This window comes from Manis javanica, chromosome 17, assembly GCF_040802235.1.
Source record: "Manis javanica isolate MJ-LG chromosome 17, MJ_LKY, whole genome shotgun sequence".
Taxonomy (NCBI): Eukaryota; Metazoa; Chordata; class Mammalia; order Pholidota; family Manidae; genus Manis; species Manis javanica.
The window spans coordinates 48,195,407-48,222,359 of record NC_133172.1 but is presented as its reverse complement, the minus strand read 5'-3'; the positions used below and the strand labels follow the sequence as shown (position 1 = coordinate 48,222,359).

Here is a 26,953-nt window from a genome sequence, read left to right as displayed (position 1 = left end):
GACCTCATGGTCCCCCCCCACCACTTCCACCACACGCAAACCTGGGGATTTCGAGAGGACACCGGCTCCCTGTGTGAGGACTGGGAGGCAAACAGAGCCAGCAAATACTTGACAGCCGGTAATATGCTGGCATCGTGCTTCACTCTGCAATAGGGGGACAGCATGTTTGGAGACTAGAGGATTTGATCCTCCACACAACCGGTCCTGGCCATCCCTGACTAGTCCCAGAAACTCTATCCCACCCCTTCCTTCCTCTAGGTCAATGCGTGACCCTTTCCTTCCTCTTGGAAGGCCCCACCATAAACCTACTGACCATCTTGGCCTGCCACTTCTGTGTTCTTACAGTGAAACACATTGGTGGGGGGGCATCTGCCTCTCTTAAGGTACAACCATTTCCCACCAATGGCCCTAGCTCAGGGACCCCCCCTCTCTAAAACTCTGCCTCTGTCACCTCCATCCTAGGCCCCAGCAGATGTATTGCCGAGGGTGGATCTTGTGCAGACCAGTGAGGGAGACTACAGGGACCTTTCTGCCAGGGTTAGGGACAGGCAGGAGCCCAGAGCCATGGATTAAGCAACGGGAGGTTAAGATGAAATCAGGACCTTGGACTCTGTTCTGTGGGAAGGTCTTACCAGCCCAGCAGCTTCAGGTGAACATGGGCCCCTTCAAGGGTGGCTATGTTCTCAGGAGCAGTTCCCTGGTGCCCCACTCCATTGGCCCCACAGATGACAGGAACCAGGACCATTGGTAGAATGTGTGCCAAGGCCTGATCAGCAATGACCCATGCTAACACTGTGGAGAAGGATCAGAAGGCGAGGGCTCCCTTTCTCACAATGACCCTGCCATCCACATGGATCCCTCCAGTTACAGACCTGGAATCACCCTGGACTCTAGGTATTTCTCTCTCAGATCCACAACCAGATGGTCAAAAAAAGTCTTGCTAGCTTTATTCTCCCAAAACTAAACTACCCTCATCCCCATAGTAGCCTCCTCACTGATGTCCCAATTTATGCCTGTATTCCTGTGGATTGTTCTCCACATATCAAGTTGACACCATTGAACATTAAATCAGTTTCCTAACCCCACTCACGACCCTCCTATTGCATGCATTGTACACATCTCACTCATTGTGAGGACCCATCACTGTCCCCAACTTCTGCTCCCTCTTCTCCAGCTCTCTCATCTCCAGCCTCAATGACTTACTTGCTGCCTAGAACAGGCACCGCCAATCTCCCTTAGGACTTCTGCACTTGTTGCACTGTGAGCACTCTGCAGCCCTCCCTTCTGGGGACTCAGCTGAGCTCTGCATTTAAGCCTCAGCCCAGACTTGACCATTGACTTTGAAGCAGTCCCTGCCTGCTTCTCATTAGAATATGGTCAGCTGGAAGAGCAAGCCCCTCTCTTGTCCTATTATTGTTGCCTTCTCAGTTACTAGTTACCACCAGCACAGTGTCTAGTACATGGCAGGTACTTAACAAATGTTGGGTGAATGAGTGATACACCTCCTTCTCTATAATCCTCCCCCCTTCCAGGATAGGGTCCTGGTGTCTGTCAGACCTGGAGGACTAAAAGGTCCACAGGGTTGGATTAAGTTCCAGAAAAGACTGGAAAAGAGGGAGGGTAGTCCTGTGGAGGGGAACATTCTGGGTAAGGGCCAAAGGTAGGAATAAATCAGAGACTGAGGAGCCAAGGCCAGCTGTAGTATCTCTCAAAGGTGAGAATCCAGCAAACAGCCTTTGCCCGTCCTGCATTACTGGGCCCTTTGCATTCCCTGTCCCTTGCCCAAGCTCCAAGCTCCCCTACCTGGACCAGGTGGGTGGCTGCACTTGGGACAATCCAACGGAGACCAGGGCTTCTGAGCTGGTTTGACAGCCCAGTTTGGAGAGCCCATTTGGAGGCAAACTGATTCTCCCTAATGTTCACGGCTCAGCATGACTCCAGAGCCTTCGTGGAGTCATGAGAGGCCAAACACCAACCAATCATGATGGACTCTGGAGCCCAGAACACGTATTTAACCTGGCCTGGGCGACAAGGACTAGGCTGCCTGGGGGGAGAGTTACTAAAGATGACTTGAAATATAAGTAGGAGCTTGCCAGGAAAACAAAGGGATGAGTAGGTAGATGGGTGCTCCAGGCAGGGAGCTTAGACTATGCAGCAGCCTGGATGATAGTGGGCAGAGAGGTTTGAAGGCCCTGAAAACCAAGCTTAAAAACTTGGCCTTTGTCCAGAGAGCCAGGAGCCTCCAAGATTCTCAAGCCACAGGGAGGCAACCAGGGGCGGGGGTAGGGCAAGCAGCATCAAGACCCCCCGCCTTGTTGTGGGACTTGATAATGGGGGGAATTAGTAACCACAATGTTGCTCATGTGATTGTATATTAATGATACCAAAAAAAAAGATTCTCCCCCCCCACCTCGCTTTCACCTTTGCCCTAGGGCGTTGCCCCAGGTCGAGCCCCCAGGGCATGCTCCTCCTTGCTACCCAACACCTGGTTCAGGAGACAGAGTCCGAGCGCCCCCTGGTGGGTATTTAGTTGCCGCAATTCGGCAAAGGCGCTGAGTTGGAACTATGCCGCAGAGTCCGGGGAGATAAGGGAACCAGTGGGCCCAGTGTTGGGGGTCGGGATGGGCCTCGACCAAAGAATGTGGATTACCATGGGGGACCCCCGGCTGGCACCCAGCGTCGAATCCTCTCCCACCACGGGATTTTCTGGCCCGGGAGGGAGGAGAGTGCTTTTACACCACTCCCTAGATGCCTTGAGGTCTCCAGAACGGCCACACTCCCTGTCACGCGTGAAGACCCCCCACCTTTTATCTGTCTCGACCTTCACCCACCCTCGGCTGCAGTGCCGGCTGCTTTCGTGGTTGACCTGGAAGGGGCCGTAGTGAGGATGGGATTCCTGGAGCTTGGAGCCCGGCTCATGGGACCAAGTTCCTTTCTCCCAAATACCTAAAGGACGATTTGGGAAAGGCACTGGTTGGGCCGTTAGAGTCTTGCTCATCCCTCTAGCATACTTTATCGCCAATTCATTCATTCACGGTTCCTGAACCCTGGTATTAGGGTCGGGGTGAGAACATTTATCAGTGAGATACTGGATCTCAAACTGCAGTGGGGGCCCCAGCTATGGAGAAAGGTGTCTTGTGAGGGGAAAATCTGGAGAGAGCGCAGGGGTTAACTAGGCAGGGCAAGGACGCAGATGAGATTAGGGCAAAGGCCCTATGGCCCCAGGGTCATTGTTGCAGCAGTTCTATTCCTTGTTCTTGAGGGTGGATAGAAGGATAATAAATGATTTATTGTGTTGGAAGTTGGTTTAGTGCTGGGAGAAAGGAGCTACGAGAACCGGTTTGGGGACAGGATTGAGGTTTAGTAGTAATGGGCCGACCTGGGAGGAAGTCTGAAGATGAGTAAGGAAGCTCAGCAAAGGGCACTAACGTTATTTTACAAATACAACTTTTCAAGAAGAGTCCAAGTGTCAAGAATTGTTATGCGGGTGGGAGTAGCCAGACCGACATGAGGGGATTTGGGGGAGCCGCCCCATGCCGCTTATGCTGCCAGCCCCTTGCCTCACATTGACTACCCAGCAGGGACTTGAACACACGAGTGTGTCTCCAACGGGAATGAGCTATGGACGGCCAAAGGTGCTACAGAAGAGGGGCCGCCTGGAGAGGGAGGCTTCCCAGATGATCCTGCATCGAGACCCGCGCTGAAGAATAGGAAAGGGCCCAGAGGGGTCTTAGAGGTTGAACGGATGGGGGAGGCTGGGGGCCCAGGAAGGGTGAGACCGAAATCAAGTAGTGCCCAGATGGCAGGGCGGCGACCAGGGGCTGACCTGGACGAGAGGGGAGTTTTAGGAGAGCCCGAGGTCTGGAGTGCTGCTGAGGTGAAGAGCAGTCGGCTGCAAGGGGGTGGCCAGGAGGAAGGCCGGGTTCTGCCGGCTGCACGCCCGCTGCGGGGAGCGGGGCAGGGGCCTTCCCTTGTTATTGTGCCCCTCCCAGTAAGCAAATATTTGACATTCCAGGCTTATCTAGAGGGGACGGGGCCCGAAGAGCGACGTTTCCCCTCTCCCCGGAGCCTGACTGGCTTAGCGCTTCGGGGGTGGGGACCATCAGGACCGGGTGGGCGGTCCCCGGAGAGGCAGCCACGCGCGGACACCCGCCTACATCGCTAGGAAAAGCGCTGGTCACCCGAAGTCGCCGGACACAGGTCTATTTCCTACTCTTTCCCAGCGCGAGTCACTTGCGTCCCCAGCGCCTCAGTTTCTTTATCCGCCAAGTGAGGACGAGCTGCAGTGTGGGTTCAGCGGTCAAAGCCTCGGAGGCGCCCGCTCCACCGCGGACTCTTTCCCTCCTTTGTCCGAAGATCCGGACGCAGCAACCTGCGGTTCCGGAAGCGTCTTCCGCCTCAGTTTCAGCAATCCCACGTTTCTGCTCCCGCCGGATTCTTCTTCAGTTTCTCAGTCACATAAACGGGAGAATTTCGGGGAATTCCGGGCGGCCTCACCAATCTCGAATGGGCGAAAGGGTGCAGGGAGCCCTCCACGCGGGGACTGCCCCATTAAATTGTTGGTCCCAGATGGAGGAGAGACGGAGGATCCTGCAGCCCGCACGCCCTCATCACAGCTTCGCCGCTAGCCCCCACCCGCCAGCGCGTTCACATCTCCAGACAACAGGCCCGTCGTCAAAGGGAGGTGGTGGTGGGGATAGAGTCCCTCTGTGGGGTAGGGGTGAGGCTCCAGACTCAGACCGTCGGGCTCAGCCCTGTCTACGGAGTGCTGCACTCGGGAGTGGGGGAGTTGGGCGGTGGGTTGGGAGGCGCGTCCTCCTTCCCCAGCGTGGAGCCCTACGCACCTTCGACTGCGCTATAGCAACGCGGGCATTTCCTAGAGCCAGGCCGAGGCCCGGCCTTCGCACCTGTGTGGACAAGCCCTTCCCTGTGACCTCTGGTGGCACCCTCCTCACGTTTCTAAAGACCTTTGATGATCCCTGCCCCTCTCTCTCCCCCATTCGATCTCTGTTGATCTCTCCACAGGCGTCTGGTTGACACTTGGGAAACTCACCAGACCCCTTTGACCCTTAAAATCTTAACCGCCCCGAGACCGGCCGTTGTCACCCCAACAGCCCCTAGACTGCCTCTTGGTGATTTTCACACGTACCATGTGACTGCAGAAGGCCCTTGGTTTTGCAGTTTCCTTGGCGGAGGCCTCATGCCTCATAGTGAGGGTCGGTGGGGAGGCGCAGGAGGATAGAGTCACCCCAGAATTCTGGCAGAACCCGCTGGGTTTCTGGGAGTGAGCGCTCGCCCAGCGCTGGGATTTGCGGCCCTCCCCTTCGGTTCCCGGAGCCGCCCTCGGTCACGTGGCCGGTGGGACCGACAGGTAACTCGCGCAGAGAAGGCGGGAGCCGGTAGCCGCTCCGCCCCGCGGGACTCCAAGGGCGGGTCTCAGCAGCTCCCCCTGCGCCAGCCCGGCCGCAGGTGCCGCCCCCGACACACTGTGTCCCGCCCATGCTGGTCCGCGTCTCTGCCGTCCGTCGGTACGTGCGTGCGCCTCGTCGGTCCGCGTGTTTCTGGCCGAGCGCCCCCTTCCTCTGCGGCCATGACTCCGCCGCCACCCCAGCCACCGCCCCCGGGCCCGAATCCCGCTGCAGACTCCGCAGCCGACCCCAGCCCAGTGCCTGGAACCCTGGTCGTACTGTTCGGGGCCACCGCCGGTGCGCTCGGGCCGGATCTGGGCTCCGACGAGAGTGACTTAATCCTCCTAGTCTGGCAAGTGGTGGAGCCTCGGAGCCGCCAGGTACGGTGGAAAGGGGGCGGTGGGGACCCCGGGAAGCTTCAGGATGCCAGGGGTTCAGTGGCTGATCGGTTTCCCCCGCTGCTCGCAGGTGGGGACGTTGCACAAGTCACTGATTCGCGCCGAGGCGGCCGCGCTGAGCCAGCAGTGCCGCGAGGCGAGCGGCCTTAGCGCCGACAGCCTGGCGCGGGCTGAGCCTCTGGATAAGGTACTGCAACAGGTGAGCGCTGGGGCCGTGGTGAGGCACAGCCGGGCCGTGGGGACATTTCTCTGCGGGAGAGGCGGTAGGCGGTAGGGAGAGGCCTGGCGCGCCGCGGCCAACTGGCCGGGGCGGTAGGACAGGTTCTTGTTTGAAACTTTCATCGACTTCCCGCGTGTGCGGGCCATTCCTGGGGGCGTCTTACTTTTCAGCCTTTCCAGGGCTCCACTCCTACCTAGGGGGTGGGGATGGGGGCTGCGAAACCCCTCCCAGAAACCCACCTACGGGGCTGCGAAGCTGAGACGCCTCTGGAAACCTGCTCGGCCAGGTTCTCCGAGAACAGCAGCTAGAAGCCAAAAGGGCCGAGGGGCCCGGACTTGGCCATAGGTCACGGCCTCTGCCGCCTGCGTCCTCGGCCCACCCACCCTCCTGCGAGACGCTGGAGCGAGGGCGTTGGGCGGTGTCTGCCCCAGAGGTAGACGCCGCCAGGTGTAAGCTGCTCGTCTAGGCCTGTCCCAGCCGGCTGGCCAGGCGTGGGCGCTGTCCAGACCCCGCCTGGAGGCTACCTGCCTCCTGAGTGCAAAGGCCTAGGGTGCCTCTGGCCCGCGCTGCGGTTCCTGTTGCTGTTTTCTTTTTCTTCACTACCGCGCCGTGCTTCACTAGCGCACCCTGTGTCTGATTCTTGAGTATGAGGGGGTGTGAGTGCTTTACCTTCAAATTCTTTCATCCTGGTGTGGGTTCCTGATTAGGAAAGGGAGGTAAAAAGATGTTGAACCCGAGTCTGTTTCTGAAGGTTTCCCAGGCTAGTCCCCATTTGGCGACTGCTGCCGGAGAGCTGGGTTGCCTTTTTCTGCCAGCTTCAGATTGTAAAGTTGGGATCGGAGGTGGGTGGTTTCCTGAGCCTGAGCTTAGTGCTTTTACCTGTTCTCCAGCGGGGATGGAGGCTGGGGGAGGGGCTGGGCAGCTTCAGGAGTGCCACCCCCTCTGTGAGCAAACAGCTCAGTGCCAGCTGGTCGATACGGTGTGGGTCAAAGCTCATGCTGCCCCTGGCGTCCAGGTATGGAGCTCTGTCCTTGGAGTTTCTCTGCCCCTTGGTTGGTCAGACCTGGAGGCGGGGCTGCCATTGACTGAGCCAGCTGGGCCTCAGGCAGGATTGGGCCTCCCCGGCCTGTCTGTGGGTGGTGCCTGGTCAGGGACAGGTTTAACCTGCTTTACCCCACCCCTTCCCCACCTGCTTGTCCCACTCCACCAGGTGTTTGCTCTGGCCCTATTCCAGACTCCTGGAGTGTGTGTGATGGGGGCTTGGTTGATAGGTGACTGCCCCCGTTTGGCCTGGAGAAAGTGACAGTGGACTGGAGAAGGGGAAACAGCCAGGCGCAACAGGTGTGGCCACCTCCTCCCCAGGCAGGGTCAGGCTGAACACCTGGCTGAACCAGCTTTGCAGCCTGTGCGCCCTCCCTCCTCCCACCTGCCCACCTTTTAGTCTGTGTCTCTCTCCCTACTCCCCATCCCCAGTTCTCACAGCTGGTGAGCGGGGATGTGGCTCTGCTGGGCGGGGGCCCCTACATACTCTGCACTGATGGGCAGCAGCTGCTGCGACAGGTCCTGCACCCTGAGGCCTCCAGGAAGGTATTGCACTGAAGGCACAACAGGGGACCCCCACTGTCAAGGGGGTGGGCAGGGCTGTTCAGTCCCCCCATTCATCGCCACTCCCATGTGCCCCCAGAACCTGGTGCTCCCCGACACCTTCTTCTCCTTCTACGACCTCCGCAGAGAATTTCATGTGCAACACCCGAGCGCCCGCCCTGCCAAGGACCTCACTGTGGCCACCATGGCACAGGGTATCTGTGACCAAGCAGGCTGAGGGTGGAAGGGCAGCTGTAGGCAGTATCTGAGTATGTGCATGCTGGTGGGTTATATGAACACGTGCAAGTTTACATTCTCTCTTGAGTCCTTGGGTGCACATGTCTCTGCGCTAGGGTGCATTTGGAAGGTGGGCATATGTGTATGTATGTCAGGGCTGTAAGGGAATACATGAGCTGGGCTGTGAAGCAAATGTGTTTGCTTCTCGGGATTCTTCGTGTTACACAGGGGACCTGAGCCTAGGTGGGACCAGGATTAGTGCTCCTGCTGTTTGCCCCAAGGCCTCTCAGGCTGGGATCTCCTCATTGTTGTTTTTTTGCTCATAGACTTGGGGCTAGAAACAGATGCCACAGAGGATGACTTTGGGGTCTGGGAAGTGAAGACAATGGTAGCTGTCATCCTCCACCTGCTCGAAGGGCCCAGTGGTAAGGCTCCCCTTACCACCTGTCACTTGCTCTCAGGGCTGGGTAAATGCCCACCTGTTACTTTTTCAGAGTCCCCCTCCCCACTTGTTACCTTTTCTGAGAAACCACATGGAAGGCCCTTTGTCACCTCCTCATCCCCTTCAACTGTCCTCTTTTTGCAGAGCTTGGTGGGGAGACCCCCCCTCCACCAGACCCTGCTGACCCCCATGCCATCTCCTCTCAGGTCAATTGTTTTTGAAGCCCGAGGTGGTAAAGCAGAAATATGAGTCAGGGCCTTGGTGAGTGTGGGGGCCGGGGTGGGGGTGATAAGAGCTGGACAGCTCTGACCCAGGCCCTGACCCCACAGTAGCAAGGCTGACACAGTGGACAGTGAGACTGTGGTTCGGGCCCGTGGGCTCCCCTGGCAGTCATCAGACCAGGATGTGGCTCGCTTCTTCAAAGGGCTGAACATCGCCAGGTGGGTATGGTGGGATGGGTAGGCCCCAGAAGGCAGGCCTACTCAGGAGGCACTAACGAAGTACTGGCTCCACAGGGGTGGTGTAGCGCTCTGCCTCAATGCCCAGGGCCGCAGAAATGGCGAGGCCCTCATCCACTTTGTGGACAGTGAGCAGCGGGACCTAGCACTGCAGAGACACAAACACCACATGGGTGTCCGCTATATCGAGGTAGGACTTTGGGCTGGGAGTGGAATGGGGCAGAGCTGAAGCCAGCCAGACCTGAGACCCATGGGCTCTCCTCACTGTACCCACAGGTATATAAAGCAACAGGAGAGGAGTTTGTAAAGATTGCAGGGGGTGAGTGTACTTCCAACGGCACCTAGTTGCCTCTGGTTCTTGATCCATGTCCTGCTTCCCCACCACCCCTTGCCTTTTTGTTCCCCCGTGTACCAGGTGTGGGTGGTTATTTGGAAGGGCAGTGAAGTTAGGAGGTGACTCCCACACTGACTTACTCTCATGCCCCACACCAAGGCACATCACTAGAGGTGGCTCGTTTCCTGTCCCGGGAAGACCAGGTGATCCTGCGGCTGCGGGGACTGCCCTTCTCAGCTGGCCCAGCAGATGTGCTGGGCTTCCTGGGGTCAGAGTGCCCAGTGACTGGGGGTGCAGATGGGCTGCTCTTTGTGCGCCACCCTGATGGCCGGCCCACTGGCGATGCCTTTGCCCTGTTTGCCTGTGAGGAGCTGGCACAGGCTGCACTGCGCAGGCACAAGGGCATGCTGGGTAAGCGATACATTGAACTCTTCCGGAGCACTGCAGCCGAGGTGCAGCAGGTGAGCACCCAGGGCTCCCCCACCCACCATATGCTTCTCCAGGGTGCCCCTTCCATCCCCTGTACCCCCACCCTACTTGGCACGACCAGCCTGTTGCTGCCTTCCTTACTAGGTCCTGAACCGCTATGCATCCAGCCCACTCCTTCCCACACTGACTGCTCCACTGCTGCCCATCCCCTTCCCCCTGGCAGCTGGGACTGGGAGAGATTGTGTCCGCCTGCGAGGCCTGCCCTACACAGCCACTATCGAAGACATCTTGAGCTTTCTAGGGGAGGCAGCTACTGACATCCGGCCCCATGGGGTGCACATGGTGCTCAACCAGCAGGTTAGGCTGCTGCTGGGCGGGGGAGACCCATATAGTTAGGGAAGGGCGTGTGGTTGGAAGTAAGGCACTCTTGCACACGACAGACGGCTAACAAGACGGTGTGCACAGGGCCGGCCATCAGGCGATGCCTTCATTCAGATGACATCAGCAGAGCGGGCCCTGGCTGCTGCGCAGCGTTGCCATAAGAAAGTGATGAAGGAACGCTATGTGGAGGTGGTCCCATGCTCCACAGAGGAGATGAGCCGTGTGCTGATGGGGGGCACCTTGGGCCGCAGTGGCATGTCCCCTCCGCCCTGCAAGCTGCCCTGTGAGTGTCCCAGGGGTTGGGGAAGGACGCATGTGGGGACCAGACTGTTCACAACCCTTGCTTTCTACAGTGGGGACTCTGTTGTGGCTGCCCCACCCTCTACTTCTCTACTTCTGCCTCTAGGCCTCTCATCGCCCACCTACGCCACCTTCCAGGCCACCCCAACACTCATCCCCACTGAGACGGCAGCTCTATATCCCTCTTCAGCACTGCTCCCAGCTGCCAGGGTGCCTGCTGCCCCCACCCCTGTTGCCTACTACCCAGGGCCAGCCACTCAACTCTACATGAACTACACAGCGTACTACCCAAGGTACCCTGCTGCTTAGAGAACTCCACAGTCCTGCCCTCTGTCCTGGTTTGGCAGAGGGTCATGATCCCCTGCCCATGCCAGATAACCCAAGGTCTGCTGGAGGCTGGACTTTATTCTGAGATGACAAGTCACAGGTGTGGGCTGGCTGATACCATCTACAAATTAGAATGCAGATGACTCTGTGGAGCAGGGGTTTTAGGGAGGAGGAACTGAATAAAAGCACGAGGCATAGGTGAGGGAAGAGGGAGGCAGGTTTCGGTCTAGGCCGTAGGAGAGACCACTGCTAACCCCTGCCTTTCCCATGCTAGCCCTCCAGTCTCCCCCACCACTGTGGGCTACCTCACCACACCCCCTGCTGCCCTGGCCTCTGCTCCCACCTCAGTGTTGTCCCAGCCAGGAGCCCTGGTCCGTATGCAGGGTGTCCCATACACAGCTGGTATGAAGGATCTGCTCAGTGTCTTCCAGGCCTATCAGGTAAGGTGTGGCTGGAGGGCTTGGGGAGCTGGCTGAGCACAGAGCTCCCTGCCCTGAATATCTGTCTTATCTGCAGCTAACACCTGATGACTACAGCAGTTTGATGCCTGTTGGAGACCCACCTCGCACTGTGTTACAGACCCCTAAAGAGTGGGTGTGTTTGTAGGTGAGGGAGCAAATAGGTAAGAGCCGGCTGATATCCTCAGCTAACATGCCTCTCCTACATCCAGAGAACCAGTGTCCTCAACCTGGTGGCTTCTTGCTGGCTTGTCAAAGCTCTCAGTAGGTACCCAGAGGAGTCAAGCACCAGCTCCATCCCTCACTTAACTGCTCTGCCTGTTCACCCCAAAGATGGTGGCAGGACCCTGCATGCAAAGCTGGGGGTGGAATGGTGTTTCCTCTGCTCCCAGTGGCCTCATCTGGGTCTGAGTAGCACCTAGAGAGCCCTTCATCTGTTCCAGCTATGAACCATGCTCAGATTTTGTAGGGCAGATATTCACAGATAGGCTTGCTTTCTTTTTAAGGATGTAAGCACCTGTGCCTTCAAAATAAGACTCCTGGGACTTGCTGAGTAAAGATCCCAATGTTGTATTTTCCCCTGTCCCTTCTGGTGGAGGGCAGGGAGGCAGAGTGCACTGTCCCCAACCCCCCAGGATATTTTGACCTCAGTGGCCACATTGTGCCGGGGTGGTTCCACCTAAGGATGCTAGCTGTCCATCCCCCTGCCCACTCCACCTGCAGCTTTGTGGATGGCAAAATCATCAGGCTGCTTTGCTGGACTGGACTGCAGTACCCCCAGAGGACACTAGGGGGCAGAAGGCCCTCACACAAAAACTCAGGCTTGAATTTTAAAGGGAACTTTCTGCCTACTCTTCACGTACACCTTGGGGCAGGCAGGTCAGTTGTCCTAAACTGAGCAGACGTCGTGGAAAGTCCTTTGCATCCATTAGAGGGTGTGGACGGAAGCTTCAGAAAGAATGTGGAACTCTACCCTGTCCTTCATAAAATAAACAAAGGTTCCTAACCAAGTGGACTTTTTAAAAGCCGAAGTGCCCTCAGCTTTGGCCCCCAAGAGGGAGGGGCTTTATGCCAGCCCCAGGTGGAGGAAAACTCAGGCAGATTTCAAGGAGACTGTTGACCTGTCACCGTTTATTATTTCAGCACTGTAACCAAGGAGCCTGAATTGTTGGCTCTTCCCTTTGTATTTGTGTAAGGAGTACTGTACTCCTATAAAATGTTTTAAAACACAAAATGTACAAGAAAATACAATCAATCCCAAGTGCCATAAACATAACTGAGAACAGTTCTTAACTAAACATCATCCATTTTATAAAATACAAGGTTTCAACTTGAGCCCATCTGAGCCTTAAAGATGATCCATCTGTTCTGAGTATCAAAAACGGCTTCATAGCCAGGCCCAACGGAGCCTTGTGACAGTGGCTAGCCCCCCTGGGCATGGGCACCACACATGAACCCAAAACATCTGTTTCTCTTAAAGCTGTTCTCAGCCATGTTTTTCTGTGCATCTCCAGTAAGCAGAAGGCTGCTCATCCCATTCTTCAACCAAAGATCTAGCACGGGTTGGAGGGGGAAGAGGGGTACTAGCACATACCCAGTTACTCAGTGCTGCTACTAGAAGTCCATTTGCATAGTCCAATGGATGTGTGCTTTTAACACCACTGTGTTGCACAAAACCTTAAGTCTCTATCTACAAAGCCAAAAAATACTGACTCTTACACCAAAGCTTTTACAAAACTGCTTACATAGTATACAAAGCTTTTAAAATTTGACTTTTATTTTAAATAGGATAGCATTTCTAGTGCTACAGGCATCAAGGTATTTAAAAGGCATCAAAATTTGGTGCATAGCAACTCTGGATCATAGAGGCTTTTATTCTTGAGGGCAGCAGAGCAACCCCCAAACAGTCTTGCAAGGGGACTCCTGCAAGAACCCTATGTGAAGCAGCTACACCAGGAGCAAGAGGGTAGAGGCAGGTCTGGCCAGCAGTCTGTAACTTCACCTCAGGGGCCAGCCTCCTACAACCCCTTTTAAAGGAAGCTGTGGGCTTCCAACCACAGGCCTGGGAGCAAACCTCACTATTCATACTCAATGACACAAAATGCACTTTCAAAGAAAACATGAAAATACCCAGCGCCAAGAGGGACCAGAGTGACTTGCTCAGGAATACACATTTTTCTCTAACTAGTTTTAGGGGAGAAATCTAGAACATGGCTTAAAAAAAAAAAAAAAGACCATACTTCCTCATCCTGGGTCTGCAGCTCCTACTGGCTGATGAGAGCTGATTGGCGAGGAGCCTGGTTCCTCTGCCCAGTCCTTTGCTCGGCCTCAGGAAAGGGTCCTGGCATCTAGGACCCACAATCCCCTAGAATAACAGCATAAAGCCTCTGGCCAGCCCTGTCTCGAAAAACATGCTTCCTAAATCAGTGAAAGTATAGTTGGCCCTTGAGCAACACAGGTTTGAACTGCACAGGTCTACTTATATGCGGATTTTTTCAAAAACTATACTGAAAAAGTTTCGGGGGGGGGGGGTTTGTGGCAATGTGAAAAACAGTTTCTCTAGCTTACTTTATAAGAATACAATTTATAATAAAACAAAACGTGTATGTTTATAATACAAGCAATATAACGTATGTTATCAGTGAGGCTTCTGGTCAACAGTATGCTATTAGAAAAGTTTTTGAGGAGTCAAAAGTTATATGAACTTCTGTGTGTTGGGGTCAGTGCCCCTAACCTCCATGTTGTTCAAGGGTCAACTGTATATCACTTCATTTGAAAACATACTGCAGACTTCAGGAACTTTAAAATTGGCCCAGGCCTTGGAACAAGTAACTAATCTCATTACAGGGTAAGGGTATGGGCAGGGTTTGAGAAAAGCACCCAACCTGGGCGCCTCCTTTGGTAGACAGCAGGCTGGCATTTCTTGCTGGCCCCCTGCCTTGGGTGCCAGCCTCACCAGCAACAGCACCAGGGCATCTTTGGTGTGGAGGGTCTCACTTCTGGATTTGCCTCAAAGCCTTTCTGGGAAAAGGCTTGTTTTTAGGCCATGCAGATGGGACAGAGCAGGCCAGAATCATTTTAGGCTGTAAACAAAATGAGAGGTAAGCCTTCCACGTCAGTGTCAATCATAAAAGCTTCCCATCTAGAGTCCTGCCATTTTCTCTGCCCCTGTCCTGAAGCATAGCTCATTTGTGCTTAAGTCTCTGACACAACCTGGCTGCTAGAGACGAATCAGAACCAGCAAAGTTGCCTAAACCATCGTGAGACAGGCTTCCAAAGTTACAGAGCAGCAAAATGCAGATGCTCCCACTTGGACAAGGTCTGGGACCAGAAGACACAAAAGGGAAGAACGCTCCACAGCCTCCTTGTTTGTAGGATGGCAGGTAATTAAAGCTACCAAGCTAAAAACCCCACCTTTCCAAGTCACATCTCATGTAGCTATTTTACTCAAGGCTCTGAGGGAAAAAAACAGTTTCAACATGGAGTCAGTATGAAGAGATTGCAGAAAGAGTACCTAGAAAGCTACAAAAAAGCTATGCTCTGGAATGTTGTTTCATATTCCAACACTTCAGTGATTGGAATGGTCTCTTCTCATTTCATCTAACAGTTTACTTTTATAAAGAAGAGCGAGCTACATTTGGCTTTATTTCCTATAAATCTATGAAAGGCTTTAGGACACATGCTGAGTTTCTGAGGCATAGACGTGGGCTTCAAATAATTTTTTTTACATTTACCTCGGGAAGATTTTATCAAAAGTTCCTATTTAAAAAATATCAAAGCTAAAGGGTCCTTCAAATGACCATAAAGCAGTAGAAATTATTAATCCTAACTAAGCAACCAGGTCACCTGCAAAAGCAGCACCTCTGAAATGGAGAGCCTGCTGCATTCACACTCAAAGCACCCATCATATAAAAGTATCTTATTTAAATATAAAAGGCAAAGCTCATTTCCCCAAAGCTCGAACAGCCTAAGCTGCTCCTGGTCTTGTACAAAGTCTACACAAGGCCTAAGGAGGAGGAATGCTGCTTTCCCCACATACAATGATCCCAACTTCTGGCATCAGTCCCGAAGACCACAGAGTTGGAGACCCAAGGTCCAAGGAGAGAAACCTGCTGAGAAGAACATGGTGATGGCCATGAGGCTGCAGTGAGCAGTGTCAGGGCCTGCCGGATCTTCCTAAATCCAGGGAATCAGGACCTGGGAGGGGAGGCTGCCTGCTCACCCCTGCTCCTTGGGAAACGGAAATCTGGGACATGTCTCTCCCAATTATCTCGTTCACTGAAAAACAAGAAAAGGGAAAGTGATTAGTAATGGCTGTGATGCTTAATGCCGAGCTCTGCTTCAAAGATTTTCTACCAGTCCCATGGCTTTCTATAAAGGTAAAGGTCCTGAGCTGAATGGAAACATCATAAGGACTGTTCCAGACCCCTCTTCTCTCCTTTTCAGTTCAGTTTGTGAGGGAAGGGGGATGGCTAAGAAAATGGCATTCTTATCCTAACTCTAAAGCACAGGATACTCAAGCACAGGATAGGATACTTTTAAAATGTGTTCACCTTAATCTAACTTTTCCTTAATTTGCATCCCTTTAGAAGTTTTTCCTTTCTGATACCTGCAGTGTACCTTGTATATAAAGTAAATGAAAATAAATACTTTGGTGAGAGTAAAGCACTAGATTAGGGGGTTATTTTGTTACCCTGTGCTATTATAAGCACCCTTTATTATGTGGGGCCATTTGTGTTTCTGAGCCTTTCAGAAAAGGCTCTTCCCCTTTTCCAGTGTTTTTTCTATGATGTGCCAAGCACCTCAGGGAACATATGCTCTGTGAGGTCCAATGCAAAGAATTTCAATCTCTAAGAACCAATAGAAGGGAACACCCCAAACTTTCCACATGAGAACCTTTAGTTCTTTCACCGTGAGTACTCTGCTTTGAAGTGCAAATTCTTTGCTTTATCAACTAAAGATTCTATACTAATTTCACTCCTGTATACTGAAGGGAATTGAAAATATGTATCCACATAAACACCTGTACTTGAATATTCACAGCAGTACTATTCATTATAATCCTTAAGTGGAAACAACCCTAATGTCTACCAAGTGGTGAATGGATAAACAAAATGTGGTCTATCCATAAAATGGAATATTATCCCGCCGTAAAAAGGAATGAAGTCCTAATACATGCTACAACATGGATGAACACCGAAAACATGCCAAGTGAAAGAAGCCAGACACAAAAGATCATATTTTATTCCATCTCTATAAAATGGCTAGAACAGGCTAGTCCACAGATAGAAAACATAGGAGGTTGCCAGGAGTTATGGGGAAGGAATGGGGAGTGACTGCTAACAGGTAGGAATAATGAAAATGTTCTAAAAGTACAGATAGTGGTGATATATACAACTCTGAATATACTAAAAACCACTGATTTGTGTATTTCCAAGGGTGGATTTTATGGAAATGAATTATGTTAAATACAGCTGTTATAAACAAAAATAGACCAAGACAAAATGAGTTTCTACACTTAGAACTTGATGTGATTATAGAGCAAAGGAGACACTACTGAGCACTTAAAAAAACAAATTCCAGTATTAACATCTAATCTTTTTATAGTTTAGGTAGTTAAATCTTTACACTCATATATTCATTATAGTTTTAAGGAAGAAGGAACTAGTATTCATTCCACAAATATTGAGCATCTAACTGAAATTTTGTATCTTATTTCAATTAATCTTCACAATGTAAGATCACTACTACCGTACTTTACAGATCAGTTAACGGAGGCTTTGACAGTTCACATAAGTTTTCTAAGTGATGGAATCAGCTTCAAAACACTTCTTGTCACTTATTGAGGCCAAGAGTCTAGAAGCACAGTAATCATTTAGACAAAACTCAAAGGACCTGCACAAATGTGCTAGGGGAGGAGAGAGGAAAGGATTGATTGATCACCACCAGCAAGGTTCTGAGCCTGGGAAGAATAGTTTTGTCACTAGAAATAAGCTAAGGAGGAAGGTGATTAGTTAGGTCTCAAATTGGAATTGGAAATTAGAATATCCAAATAGAAAAAATCCAGTGGGCAAGGGAGTACTGAATGATGAAAGCAAGAAGAGATTTAAGCATCTTCACATGAGAAACCTGGAAGCATGGGAGACGTTTCATAGTTTTAAAGAGCAAAAGGCTGAAAACAATGAGTGGGAGTAGCACTGTGCTCTGATGAGAAGACAGGACCCAGGAAATAGGTAAGCAGAGGAGTGGCCTAGAAATTTGGTTTGAATATAGGCACTGCCACTAACTGTGTGTCCTCGAACAAGTTACTTCGCATCTCTTGGACTCCATTTTCTTATCTATTACAATGATGGTTTTGAACTAGTAAGATCTTTTCCAGCTATAGAAGTATATGGTTTTATGTCAACAGACAAATTTCCAAGCTTCTTTGACAGAAGATCAAGAAATAAAGGACAAAGATTTGTCTTGACTTTGTGGTTAGTATTTAATGTAGAATGGTAAAGAAGTAGAGACTAGAAGCTAAAGGAATCTAATTGCAAAAGAGTGAGCATTAATTAGTGCTGGCAAGATAATAATAACCACTAGTTGAGCCCAAATTTTTGAAGGTCAATGATACGGACTTATGAAGGTCTTTATCAGAGGGAAGAGGCTTTTTAAGTAAATTTGCCAAGTTAGGATTTATTGACCTGTTATGATGGCTTGCAAAGGATGGAATTAATCTAAACATACTCCTGCCTGCTAGAAAAACTCACTGGGATGGCTTCTATGTAAGTGAACAGTTATGAGGATGCTTTGCATAACAATACATTTTCTCTTAACTTTCTTCAAAGTATAATAGAGATTAAAAAACTTCTTATATAGTACATACAGTACATAAAGACTATAAAGGGAACATAAATGGACAAGGCAGCCCTTGGCACCTGTTATTCCAAGCCATGCAACAAGCAAGAAATTGTTTTCAGTATGGATTGATTGGGTGTGTGGGCATATAGGCCAGTCTTAACGCTAGGAGGAGTACGAGGATGGCCCATGACGTCTGTGCCTGGCCTGTAACATTACCTCGTCACATTAGCTCATCTGTAGGTATCATCATTCATTATCTGTCTCTCAAATAGGTTGTGAGCTCCTGCAGGGCAAGGACCTTACTACGGAGGAAACATCAATTTCTGAAAACTAAATAAATGGCTCCTAATTTAATACAATTACGGATAAGCTACTTGGATCTAGTACACTGAAAGTTCATTAGGTGGTGGGATACGAAGAAGACCAGAGAATGTTATTAAGACTAATACACGGCATCTGATTTTGACAGTCTTTTTTAGGCAGGTCTCACAGCAGTGGCAAAAAGCCAAATACAGAAGCAAGTACCAGGTCACATTCAAGTGACCCCCTTTTCCTATCACTTATCCCTTCCAAAGACGGTAACTTCAGAAATACTCCAGGCTTCCACGAAACACACCTTTATCAATTCTTATCTCGTTCAAGTTTTCAAACTACAAGACAGTTAAAAATGATGCTTTATCCTCAAAAAACACAATATATTGTTTTCCTGTGTCTTTATGAGGAAACCAATGCTTATGCTTTCTTGAGGATGAGGATCTATATCCAGCACTATCCACCCACTTACCAAGTATACTTTGATGAAAAGGATAAACACAACATTTTCTGAAGTGGCCAGGTGGTGTCATTTATAGTAAAACCCTGAGGGAAGTGGTGTTATTTCTGTGCCCTCCCGCCCACTGCATCCCCTGACAAAGTTCTCTTTTGCCTAGGGTGCCTAACCTTACTTGCAGGAGTAACCTGGAAAGTTTTTGACAGTTTTAGGATTTAAGACTATGACAAACCCAAGAACATTTTCCACAAAGAAACTCTCAAGGCAACTATCCTCCAATATACTTTACATAATATTAACACATAATAATTCACCAGTAGATTTCAGTTCCAATACGGCAGGGTGCTTATCTACCTTGTTCTCCACTGAGTCCTTGGTGCTTGGTACATATTGAGTACTGAATAAAATTATTTGCCATCTGAATCTTTAATGTACTTTGGGGACTTAGAAAAAAACAAGTATGTCAAATTTAAGCAAATTTTTCAGGTGAATACTGAATATGAATTTTAGGACAGGGAGTCAGAACTGCAACAAAGCAGTCCTTACAACAAAGGACTTGACAAACTGTTTTCCACAAAGGAGTCTTTTCACCGTCCATCAGCAATAACTTGAGTGCAGTGTGGCACTCAGGTCCACTGCTTTCCGTCACCCATTCCTTTTTCCTTTAGGCTGGGAGCTTGGAGCTTGGGCTCCCACCTCTGGGTTCCTGAGATATCTTTTTATTGTGACTGGTCAAAATTTGAGTGTCAAGCAATTCAAAATTATTACTGATGTAATTTATATGTTAAGTCATTAGCAATATTGATAAATATGCAAATTCTTAAAAATACTAATGTTCGCAGTTTTATTTTTCACTTCCTTTTATATGTATATATGCATGAATTTACTGATTTATTTAAACCCTAGTCCACACAGTATGTGACGTGGCTTTATTTTTGTGTCACCTGTTTAAGATGAGAGGGTAAAGAGTTGTTTATATCCCTACTGTACATTTTATAATTTCCCTTTAAAGAGTAAAGCGAATTAAGAGTCAACAGCCCACAATACCTGTGCTAACAGGTTATTAATGTAGGCCACAACATTTGGCCCTCGTGACAGCCACCATCCTTGACTCCCACTGCCCCAACACCTGGATTGCTTGTGCCACCACAAAAGTAGTCAGACATACCAGCAATTGTCTGCTGTAAAAAAAAAAAAAACACCCCAAAACACAAAAAAACTTTTATCCAAGAAATGTTTACATGAGCAGTCCAAGGGATACTATTTCTACACATAAGAATAAGGTGTTTGAGTAACAGACCTCTTATTTAGAGCTCTTTCCAATAAGAGGTACAGCTGACAAGCATGGTAGGTATGGTCTGAAATCTTACCACAAGATGGGGAGGAGCAGGGCCGTATATATAACAAAAGTCCAAAGGGCCTTTGTATTAGCATCTTGAGCATTTTTGTAAAGTACTTTTCGGTATATTTAGATTCTATTTATATATGAATTTTATTTTGAGGCTGCAATAAATATTCACCGAAGTTTGGAAAATTCATCTTTTTCCCACTTTCCCTACATCCGGAGATTTAAATGTGTAATTCATTTTCTAGGTAGGCGATTTTAGGGAGGTTTTATATATATATACACACACACACACACACATATATATATACATATATATGTAAAATGAAGGCTATATATAGGTATGATCATTTTATGAATTTCACTTGAAATGAAGACACAAGAAATATGGATGGAATAAAAATGATTTTAAATGGATGAAAAATCTAGTGTTACTTTATGGTTTAATACTCTATAGCACAGCTTTGTTAAGACTCACTTTTAGGTTATTTGATAAATCATAAATAAGTACACTATCTAAATTAAGCACATGAAATAATGAATTCACTTATAAATGTCATGAGCTTAAGAATGAATTTGCATTCATCAAAATATGACTAATTTGCCTTTTCAACTAAAGACAGAAACCACTTCCTGAAAATTGAGAGGGCATCTGTGGTAGACTGCTAACGGTCCTAATTCTTCTAGTAACTGAATTTAACTAGTTAACATGTCTATTCAGCTACAGAATACATATCCCAGTCTCTCTTTGTAGCTAGGTAAGGCCATGTAATTTGTTTTCTCCAAATAAATGTGAGCAAAAGTGATGCGTGCATCTTCCTCATCATTTGCTCACTAGTGTCTACCCCTCCTTCTCCCTCCCCTTACTCTGAGCTAAGACTCAAAGTGATGACTCTGCTTTGACTACACCTAAGGAGACAGAGGAACAACAAAATGGAAGGAATTCTGATCTCTAAATTACCATGAGTTGTGAAAGAAACTTCCAATGCGGTTAAACCACTGTATTTTAGGATCTCCTTTATAGTAATCAGTAATCTGGCTTATTATTATTAACAACAAAAAACCACCTCACCACCATAATGGTAATACAGAAAGAATATATAAGTATTTAAAGCAAGAAACAAGATAACCAATCAGCTTGAGCTCTATCATACCACATTTTTAACTAAGTTATTTTAAATTTCACCCTGAACTCAAGACAGCTTCCAACCAAAGGACAGATTGAAAATATATGCACAAGATCAGAAGACATCCTTCACTTTCAACATCAGCTTTAATACTAGTATAGGAAAATTATGACTCTTTTTTTCACCCAAGCTGTTATTAAGGGTGCTTTCTTTTTAAAAAACCTCTTAGTGATGCTACACACCAGTGTCGTACTTCAAAGTATATTCAAGTATCAGCATGTACCCTTTTGTATCAGAAATAATTGAAATGTGAAAGAAAAAAACCACGACCAAAACCACTTCCTTTCAATTTGGTTTAAGATGTGGGATTCAGAAGAATTTTAGGATTATCAGAAGATTCTGTCCTCTCCCCTATTTTTCTTTCACCTCATACATTTTCTTTAAATAATCTTGTGCATTTCTACATACTATGACTCCCAAATCTATTATCTCCAGGGGCCAAACCAGTGCTCCAGAACCATAGATCCACACAACTCATTCCATCACCCATGCTATGGATCCCATATGTCTGCCTCAAGAACTTGCTCCATCAATTTTCTTCACTTTTCCAAGATCTCTTTAATCAATCTACCCCCTCCTCCCCTCCTGGGGTTCCTTCTCATCACTGGTCTCCCTATCTCAAGCAAGCAAACAAAAATCCCTAGGCCCACATAGCCTTCTATATCTATTTTTTTCTTTTAGTGCTTAACATCTTAAGGGAGTTATCTACACTGCCTTGTTTCTATGGTCTTACCTTTTGTTCACTCTTTAGTCATCCATTGATCCCTTCACACCACAGAAACACTTCTTACCAAGATCACTAGTGACCAACTTGTTGCTTCACACTTGGGAAAAGCATTGGGTAAACACTAAAATATGCTTTAATCTTGGTTCAGCTGTGATGTGACTAGGGCGGTTTAATCTTTCTTCAACTTATTTTCTCAACTATAGTATGACGACATTTATTTAAACCCCACTGGTTATAACTCTGCTAAAAGGTTTATAGCTATGTAGGAGTTTATTGCCATGTTTATTTCTTTTATGATTAGAAACAAGAATAATGTGAGACCAGGGTAGGCCCAGCTTCTGAGAGAAGCCAGGGTTTGCCTTGTCTTACCAGGTGGCTTCAGTATCCTAAACATAAAGATTTGGCTGATGGACATGATTTCTAAGTCCTCTTCCAAATCTAAATTCATTAAAATGAAATTCAAATGGCATTTTGAGAATTACAGTTTGTGTATTTATAATTTCTATCACATACTTTCTCAAGTGGCTTGACAGTCTTTGAAGGAAGGAGCTGTGTGACAGTGAAGGATGGCTATGTTCCTGGGTGGTTGCTGACAAAGGGAGGCCTGAGGCCGCATCCCCTCCCTCACAAACACTGAGTCCACTTCTACAGAGTCCTCCTAAATGTAGCTCTAGATGAACTAACTACTAGGAGTGCAAACATGGGTTTATAGGGTCGGCTCAAGGGTAAATGATTTAGGTTGCCTCTGGCAACTGGACAAAATTTCCTGCTTTATTTCCATTGCATACTGATTCACATTAAAACTTAAGAGTACTAAAATTATAAGGCACAAGTGTGAGAGCTTGAATGTGGTCAAAGTAGCTCCAAGGACAATGAGTGGGCCTACCAGGAAGGTGCCTGTGTACACCCCGTCCTCCATAGCACATGCAAATCTGGTCACTGCATGCAAATACCAGACCTGGGCACAAAAACAATGACACATTTCAATCAACACTCACCCTCTAGATTATCCAGAAAGGAGCTGGACATGAGAGCTCACTGTGATTAGGCCATTTCTCTGATGAACCTGATGGCTGTTGTTCCAAGTGAGACAAAAACTGGTCTGTGTCAAAGAAGACAACATCACTACTGAACGGAACAAACCAGAGGGTAACTTAATCTATTACATGCCCTAGTTTTTGTCTATAATCAAGAGGAATTTAATTGTCTTTTGCCTATCAATCACTATATAAAATGGCTCCCCATATTTATTAGATAATATGAATACAGGAGTCTAGAAAATTTAATGGCTGATTTATTTTCTAAACTTAAAAAGGCAATCATTTAAAAGTTACAATGACGGTTGTAAGCAATTTAAAGAGATTGTGTTTTAAATAAACTATTTAAATTAGGTTAGATCTATTAATAGTTCCTAAATAGTTATCTATGGTTACATCAGAATTATCTGGGCACTTAACAGAAATATAAACTCCTAGGCTCTACTTTAGACAAAATAAAAAGAACACAGAATAAAAATATGTAAAGGTAGGAGCCCAGGAAACTACATGCACAGGTAAATTTGGGGGTCATGGAGGAGAATTCTTTAAAGTTCATATCCATTAGCAGGTTGTGAAATCAATTCATTGAAATCAGTATTAAAAAATAAAAAAAGAAACAAGACAGAAGACAGCAAGCTGCATTTTCTTTAATAAAGGTTAAGAATTGATTTGTGAGACTTTCACATTAATTGTATATATTTTTTTGTTTATTATGCATTGGATCATGCTATAAAACTCACTTCTTATTGTGGGAAGTTATGGAAAATATTTGAAAGTCATTGTACTCAAGCAAAGTCACTACTGGCCAGTTTTGTGATAGTGGCTGACACATTTCAGCCATTCAGTTAGAGTCCAAAATGGAATAAGGCAAAGTCTCTTGCTTTGGCCTATGAGGAATTATTTTTGGTCTTTGCTGTAGAACTTCAAAAGGACCCAAACTTTTAGATTCTAAAAGAATGCTTATTTTATCTTGGAAGAGAAGAATCTGTATGTTGTCTCTGTGAACAGCAATCAACACCCTGTCTTAGGCCAATAAAGGAGGGAAAACAAAGGAAGAACCAAGCTACAAAAATGCAGCCTCACTAAAGGGGTCCAAACAAAACGCAAAATCCACAAGTCCTTTGTGCCAGGTAGCATTTTTCTGGCTTTAAGCTCTTTTTTTTACTAAGTTTGAGATCACTCACCTAGGTTTATGGGTGATTTTAGGATTACAGTATCTGCGAAGTATTTTAAAAACTGAAGGTATATTATAAAATTAAATCAACACTATCTTGTAAAAAGCACTGACAGCATCATAAAGAAGCCAATAACATACTCACACGCTATGGGATATCTGATGCAATGCAAAAGAATTAAAACAAAAATTTCCTAGTGTGAGAAGGTCCAGAGATAGATCCAAATACACGGGGAATGAAGTATAAGACAAAGTCATCACTTTAAATTAAATAGGAAAAATAAGGATTATTTAATAAATAATGTTTTGACAACTGGGTAGCCACCATAAAAACCTACATTCCTCATATATTCCACTAAAATAAATTCCTGGTGGCTCAAGATTATAAAAGTAAACAGAAGATACAGGAGACCAAAGTTATATACATTTTTATGTTAAAAAAAGTTATATAAAAGATATAAAAAATTAAAACCTATACATGCTTATGTTACTCTACAAGAACATATGTCAAAGAAATAATCTTCCCATGTTTTCTTCCGTCTACTACTTCTATAGCTTTTCTTCTTCCTTCTCAATTACAACCCTTTAGTAGAATTCGTGCCTCATATCGAATTTACTGAGTATCATAATTTTTCCAAGTGGTAAAGATACCTCAAGACAAATGCTGGGCATAAAAGCCACAGGGCATAAATATGCAAAGAAGTAAAAAGTTAACCTTTTCAAAGAATATTGCTTCTCTCTCACTTACCAACTTTACATTTCCCTGTAAGGCCCCAGAAGATGACTGGTTAGCCAGAGACGGGTAAGATTCCTCAAGGGAGGAACAACCTAAGACAGGCACAGTCACAGGGGGGCCATCAGGTGAGAAACTGGGGATCAACAGAGGTGAGGCTTAGAACCTCACTCCCCCCCCTGCTTTGAGAGAAATCTGCATCCGTGGATGTTTTGTTACCCTTGTCTAGCCTGGATTAATACTTAGTCTATAGGCACAGACCTGATTATCTACATTTGCCCTCTTACAGCACTAAATTATGTTTTCTACTTTTATCTTGCATCTACCTACCACTTCAGCATTTTAATAAAAAAAATAATAATAATAATAAGGGAGAAATGTGGCATTTTAATAAAAAAAAAATAATAATAAGGGAGAAATGTGGGATTCACATATAAATCAAGTATAAAAATCAAATGAATAATCACATCTGACTTGATTGTTTATAGTTCATGATGCGTGATCAAAACCGAAAGTTTCTGTGATATGACTGCCCTTGCACTGTTCACCATGTAAGAACTTATTCACTATCTAAGAACTTGTTCACCATGTAAGAACTTGTTCGTTATGCTTCAGAAGATTGGAGACTGTCGAGAATTAGGCTTGGGGTTGATTAATGATTGTGCATTGAGTCCCCTATACAGAATTTTATTGTTGTTAAGAACCATTTGATCAATAAATATGAGAAGGGCCCTCTCAAAAAAGAAAAAAGATATAAAAAATTATTCAGAGCAAAAATATACATTGGGAGAAAAAACTGTAACTCATAGCTCAGTAAACCTAACACATAAAGGGCTTCTATCAATTAAGAAAGGATCAATAATCTAACATAAAACTAAGCAAATATCAATAGAGAAGACAGACATGTGACAAAGATTTTCTCTTAAGCATATGAAAAGGTGCACATCTTTACTCCTGAGATGCACATTAAAATTATACTGAGATGCTATTTTCCACCTATCTCACTGGCAAATAATAAGACGTTTAAGAACAGAATGTCTTGGTGAAGGTATGAGAGAAATAGTCACATTCTTATGATGCCAGCAGCAATCTAAATTGGTACAACCTTTATGGAGGACAAGATGACAATTTTCCTCAAAATACTGATTTAGAGATGTTACTATTAGGAATTTATCACATATACACACATGCACAGATGTCTATAAAAAGGTGGGAAATGACATATGTAAAAAGTTATTCACTGTACTTGTTTAATAGACAAAGGTATGGCTATATAACAGAATATATGATGGACTATTATATGGGCTATTCTATTTTTTAAAAAGATCTTCCAGAGGTGGAGCCAAGATGGCGGAGTGAGTAGGACAGTGGGAATCTCCTCCCAAAAACATATATATTTTTAAAAATAAAACAAATACAACTCTCCCTAAAAGAGAGACCAGAAGACACAGGACAACAGGTAGACTACATCCACACCTGTGAGAACCCAGCACCTCGTGAAGGGGGTAGATACAAGCCGCGGCCTGGGGGAACCCGAGTGCCCCTCAACCCAGCTCCCGGCGGGAGGAGAGGAGTCAGAGCGGGGAGGGAGAGGGAGCCAAGGACTGCTAAATACCTAGCCCTAGCCATCCGCACCCAGGTGTGGGGTGCTGGATACAAGGGAAACAGGACAGTAAGACCTGTGAGCGGGTCCCCGCAGTCGGCGCCCCTGGAACAAAGAAAAGCAAGTGCTTTTTGAAATTCTTAAAGGGACAGGGATAACACAGCCGGACGGAAGCGTCCTGGGACACTCAGCCCACCAGCTGGGAATTCTGGGGAACTCCAGGCACCCTAAACCCCTGGGCAGCAGCTCTGAGACCCCTCACGGCGATAAACAGCCCCCTGTCTGTTCCCACGCCAGCATCCCGCCATAGCAGAGCAGCAGTCTGAGGCTGGCCACACCCACAGCAAGGGAACTTCCTCTATAGTGCTGGGCAAGAAACAGACCCAGTCTACACGCAACTGCCCAACATAAGCCGCTAGGGGTCACCATTGTCCCAGTAAAGAAAGTCCAGGAGCAAGTGGAAAAGGTCTTGGCTCTCCCAGCTGACAGATGAGTCAATAGCATACCACTGCATCTATCAACATGAAAAGGCAAAAAAATTTGATCCAGAGCAGGCTAA

General features: G+C 47.3%; 2 protein-coding genes across 7 annotated transcripts in view; one reads left to right on the top strand and one right to left on the bottom strand.

The window, feature by feature from the left end:
* The first annotated feature begins 5,470 nt into the window (after positions 1-5,470).
* ESRP2 (epithelial splicing regulatory protein 2) lies at positions 5,471-12,110 on the top strand. 3 transcript variants are annotated; one of them, XM_073225484.1, is made up of 15 exons: positions 5,471-5,788; positions 5,877-5,993; positions 7,500-7,613; positions 7,711-7,825; positions 8,174-8,272; positions 8,496-8,550; positions 8,619-8,729; positions 8,805-8,937; positions 9,024-9,066; positions 9,241-9,542; positions 9,655-9,867; positions 9,976-10,174; positions 10,298-10,484; positions 10,793-10,958; positions 11,035-12,110. In XM_073225484.1, exons 1-15 carry the CDS (start codon positions 5,591-5,593, stop codon positions 11,122-11,124), a joined length of 2,142 nt encoding a protein of 713 aa, XP_073081585.1. In that variant the 5' UTR covers positions 5,471-5,590; the 3' UTR covers positions 11,125-12,110. The 3 variants fall into 3 exon arrangements, with proteins under 3 accessions (XP_073081585.1, XP_017524734.3, XP_073081584.1); XM_017669245.3 differs by having other exon boundaries at positions 5,472-5,788; positions 5,877-6,005; positions 8,622-8,729; XM_073225483.1 differs by having other exon boundaries at positions 5,472-5,788; positions 5,877-6,005.
* The window catches only part of NFATC3 (nuclear factor of activated T cells 3), a 129,902-nt gene continuing 115,036 nt past the window's right edge, over positions 12,088-26,953 (bottom strand). For 3 of the 4 annotated variants that reach the window (XM_073225476.1, XM_073225479.1, XM_073225477.1), the window contains one exon: positions 12,088-15,254. In XM_073225476.1, the coding sequence (XP_073081577.1) occupies positions 15,133-15,254 (122 nt within the window). In that variant the 3' untranslated portion in view covers positions 12,088-15,132. Of the gene's footprint in view, positions 15,255-22,845; positions 22,950-26,953 lie in introns of all 4 variants that reach the window. The other variant, XM_073225478.1, reaches the window with a different exon arrangement.

Coding starts and splice junctions, on each gene's coding strand:
- ESRP2 (XM_073225483.1), top strand. CDS start 5,591: ATGACTCCGCCGCCACCCCAGCCACCGCCCCCGGGCCCGAATCCCGCT. Junction 7,614..7,710: donor ACCCTGAGGCCTCCAGGAAG/GTATTGCACTGA, acceptor ATGTGCCCCCAG/AACCTGGTGCTCCCCGACAC. Junction 7,826..8,173: donor TGTGGCCACCATGGCACAGG/GTATCTGTGACC, acceptor TTTTGCTCATAG/ACTTGGGGCTAGAAACAGAT.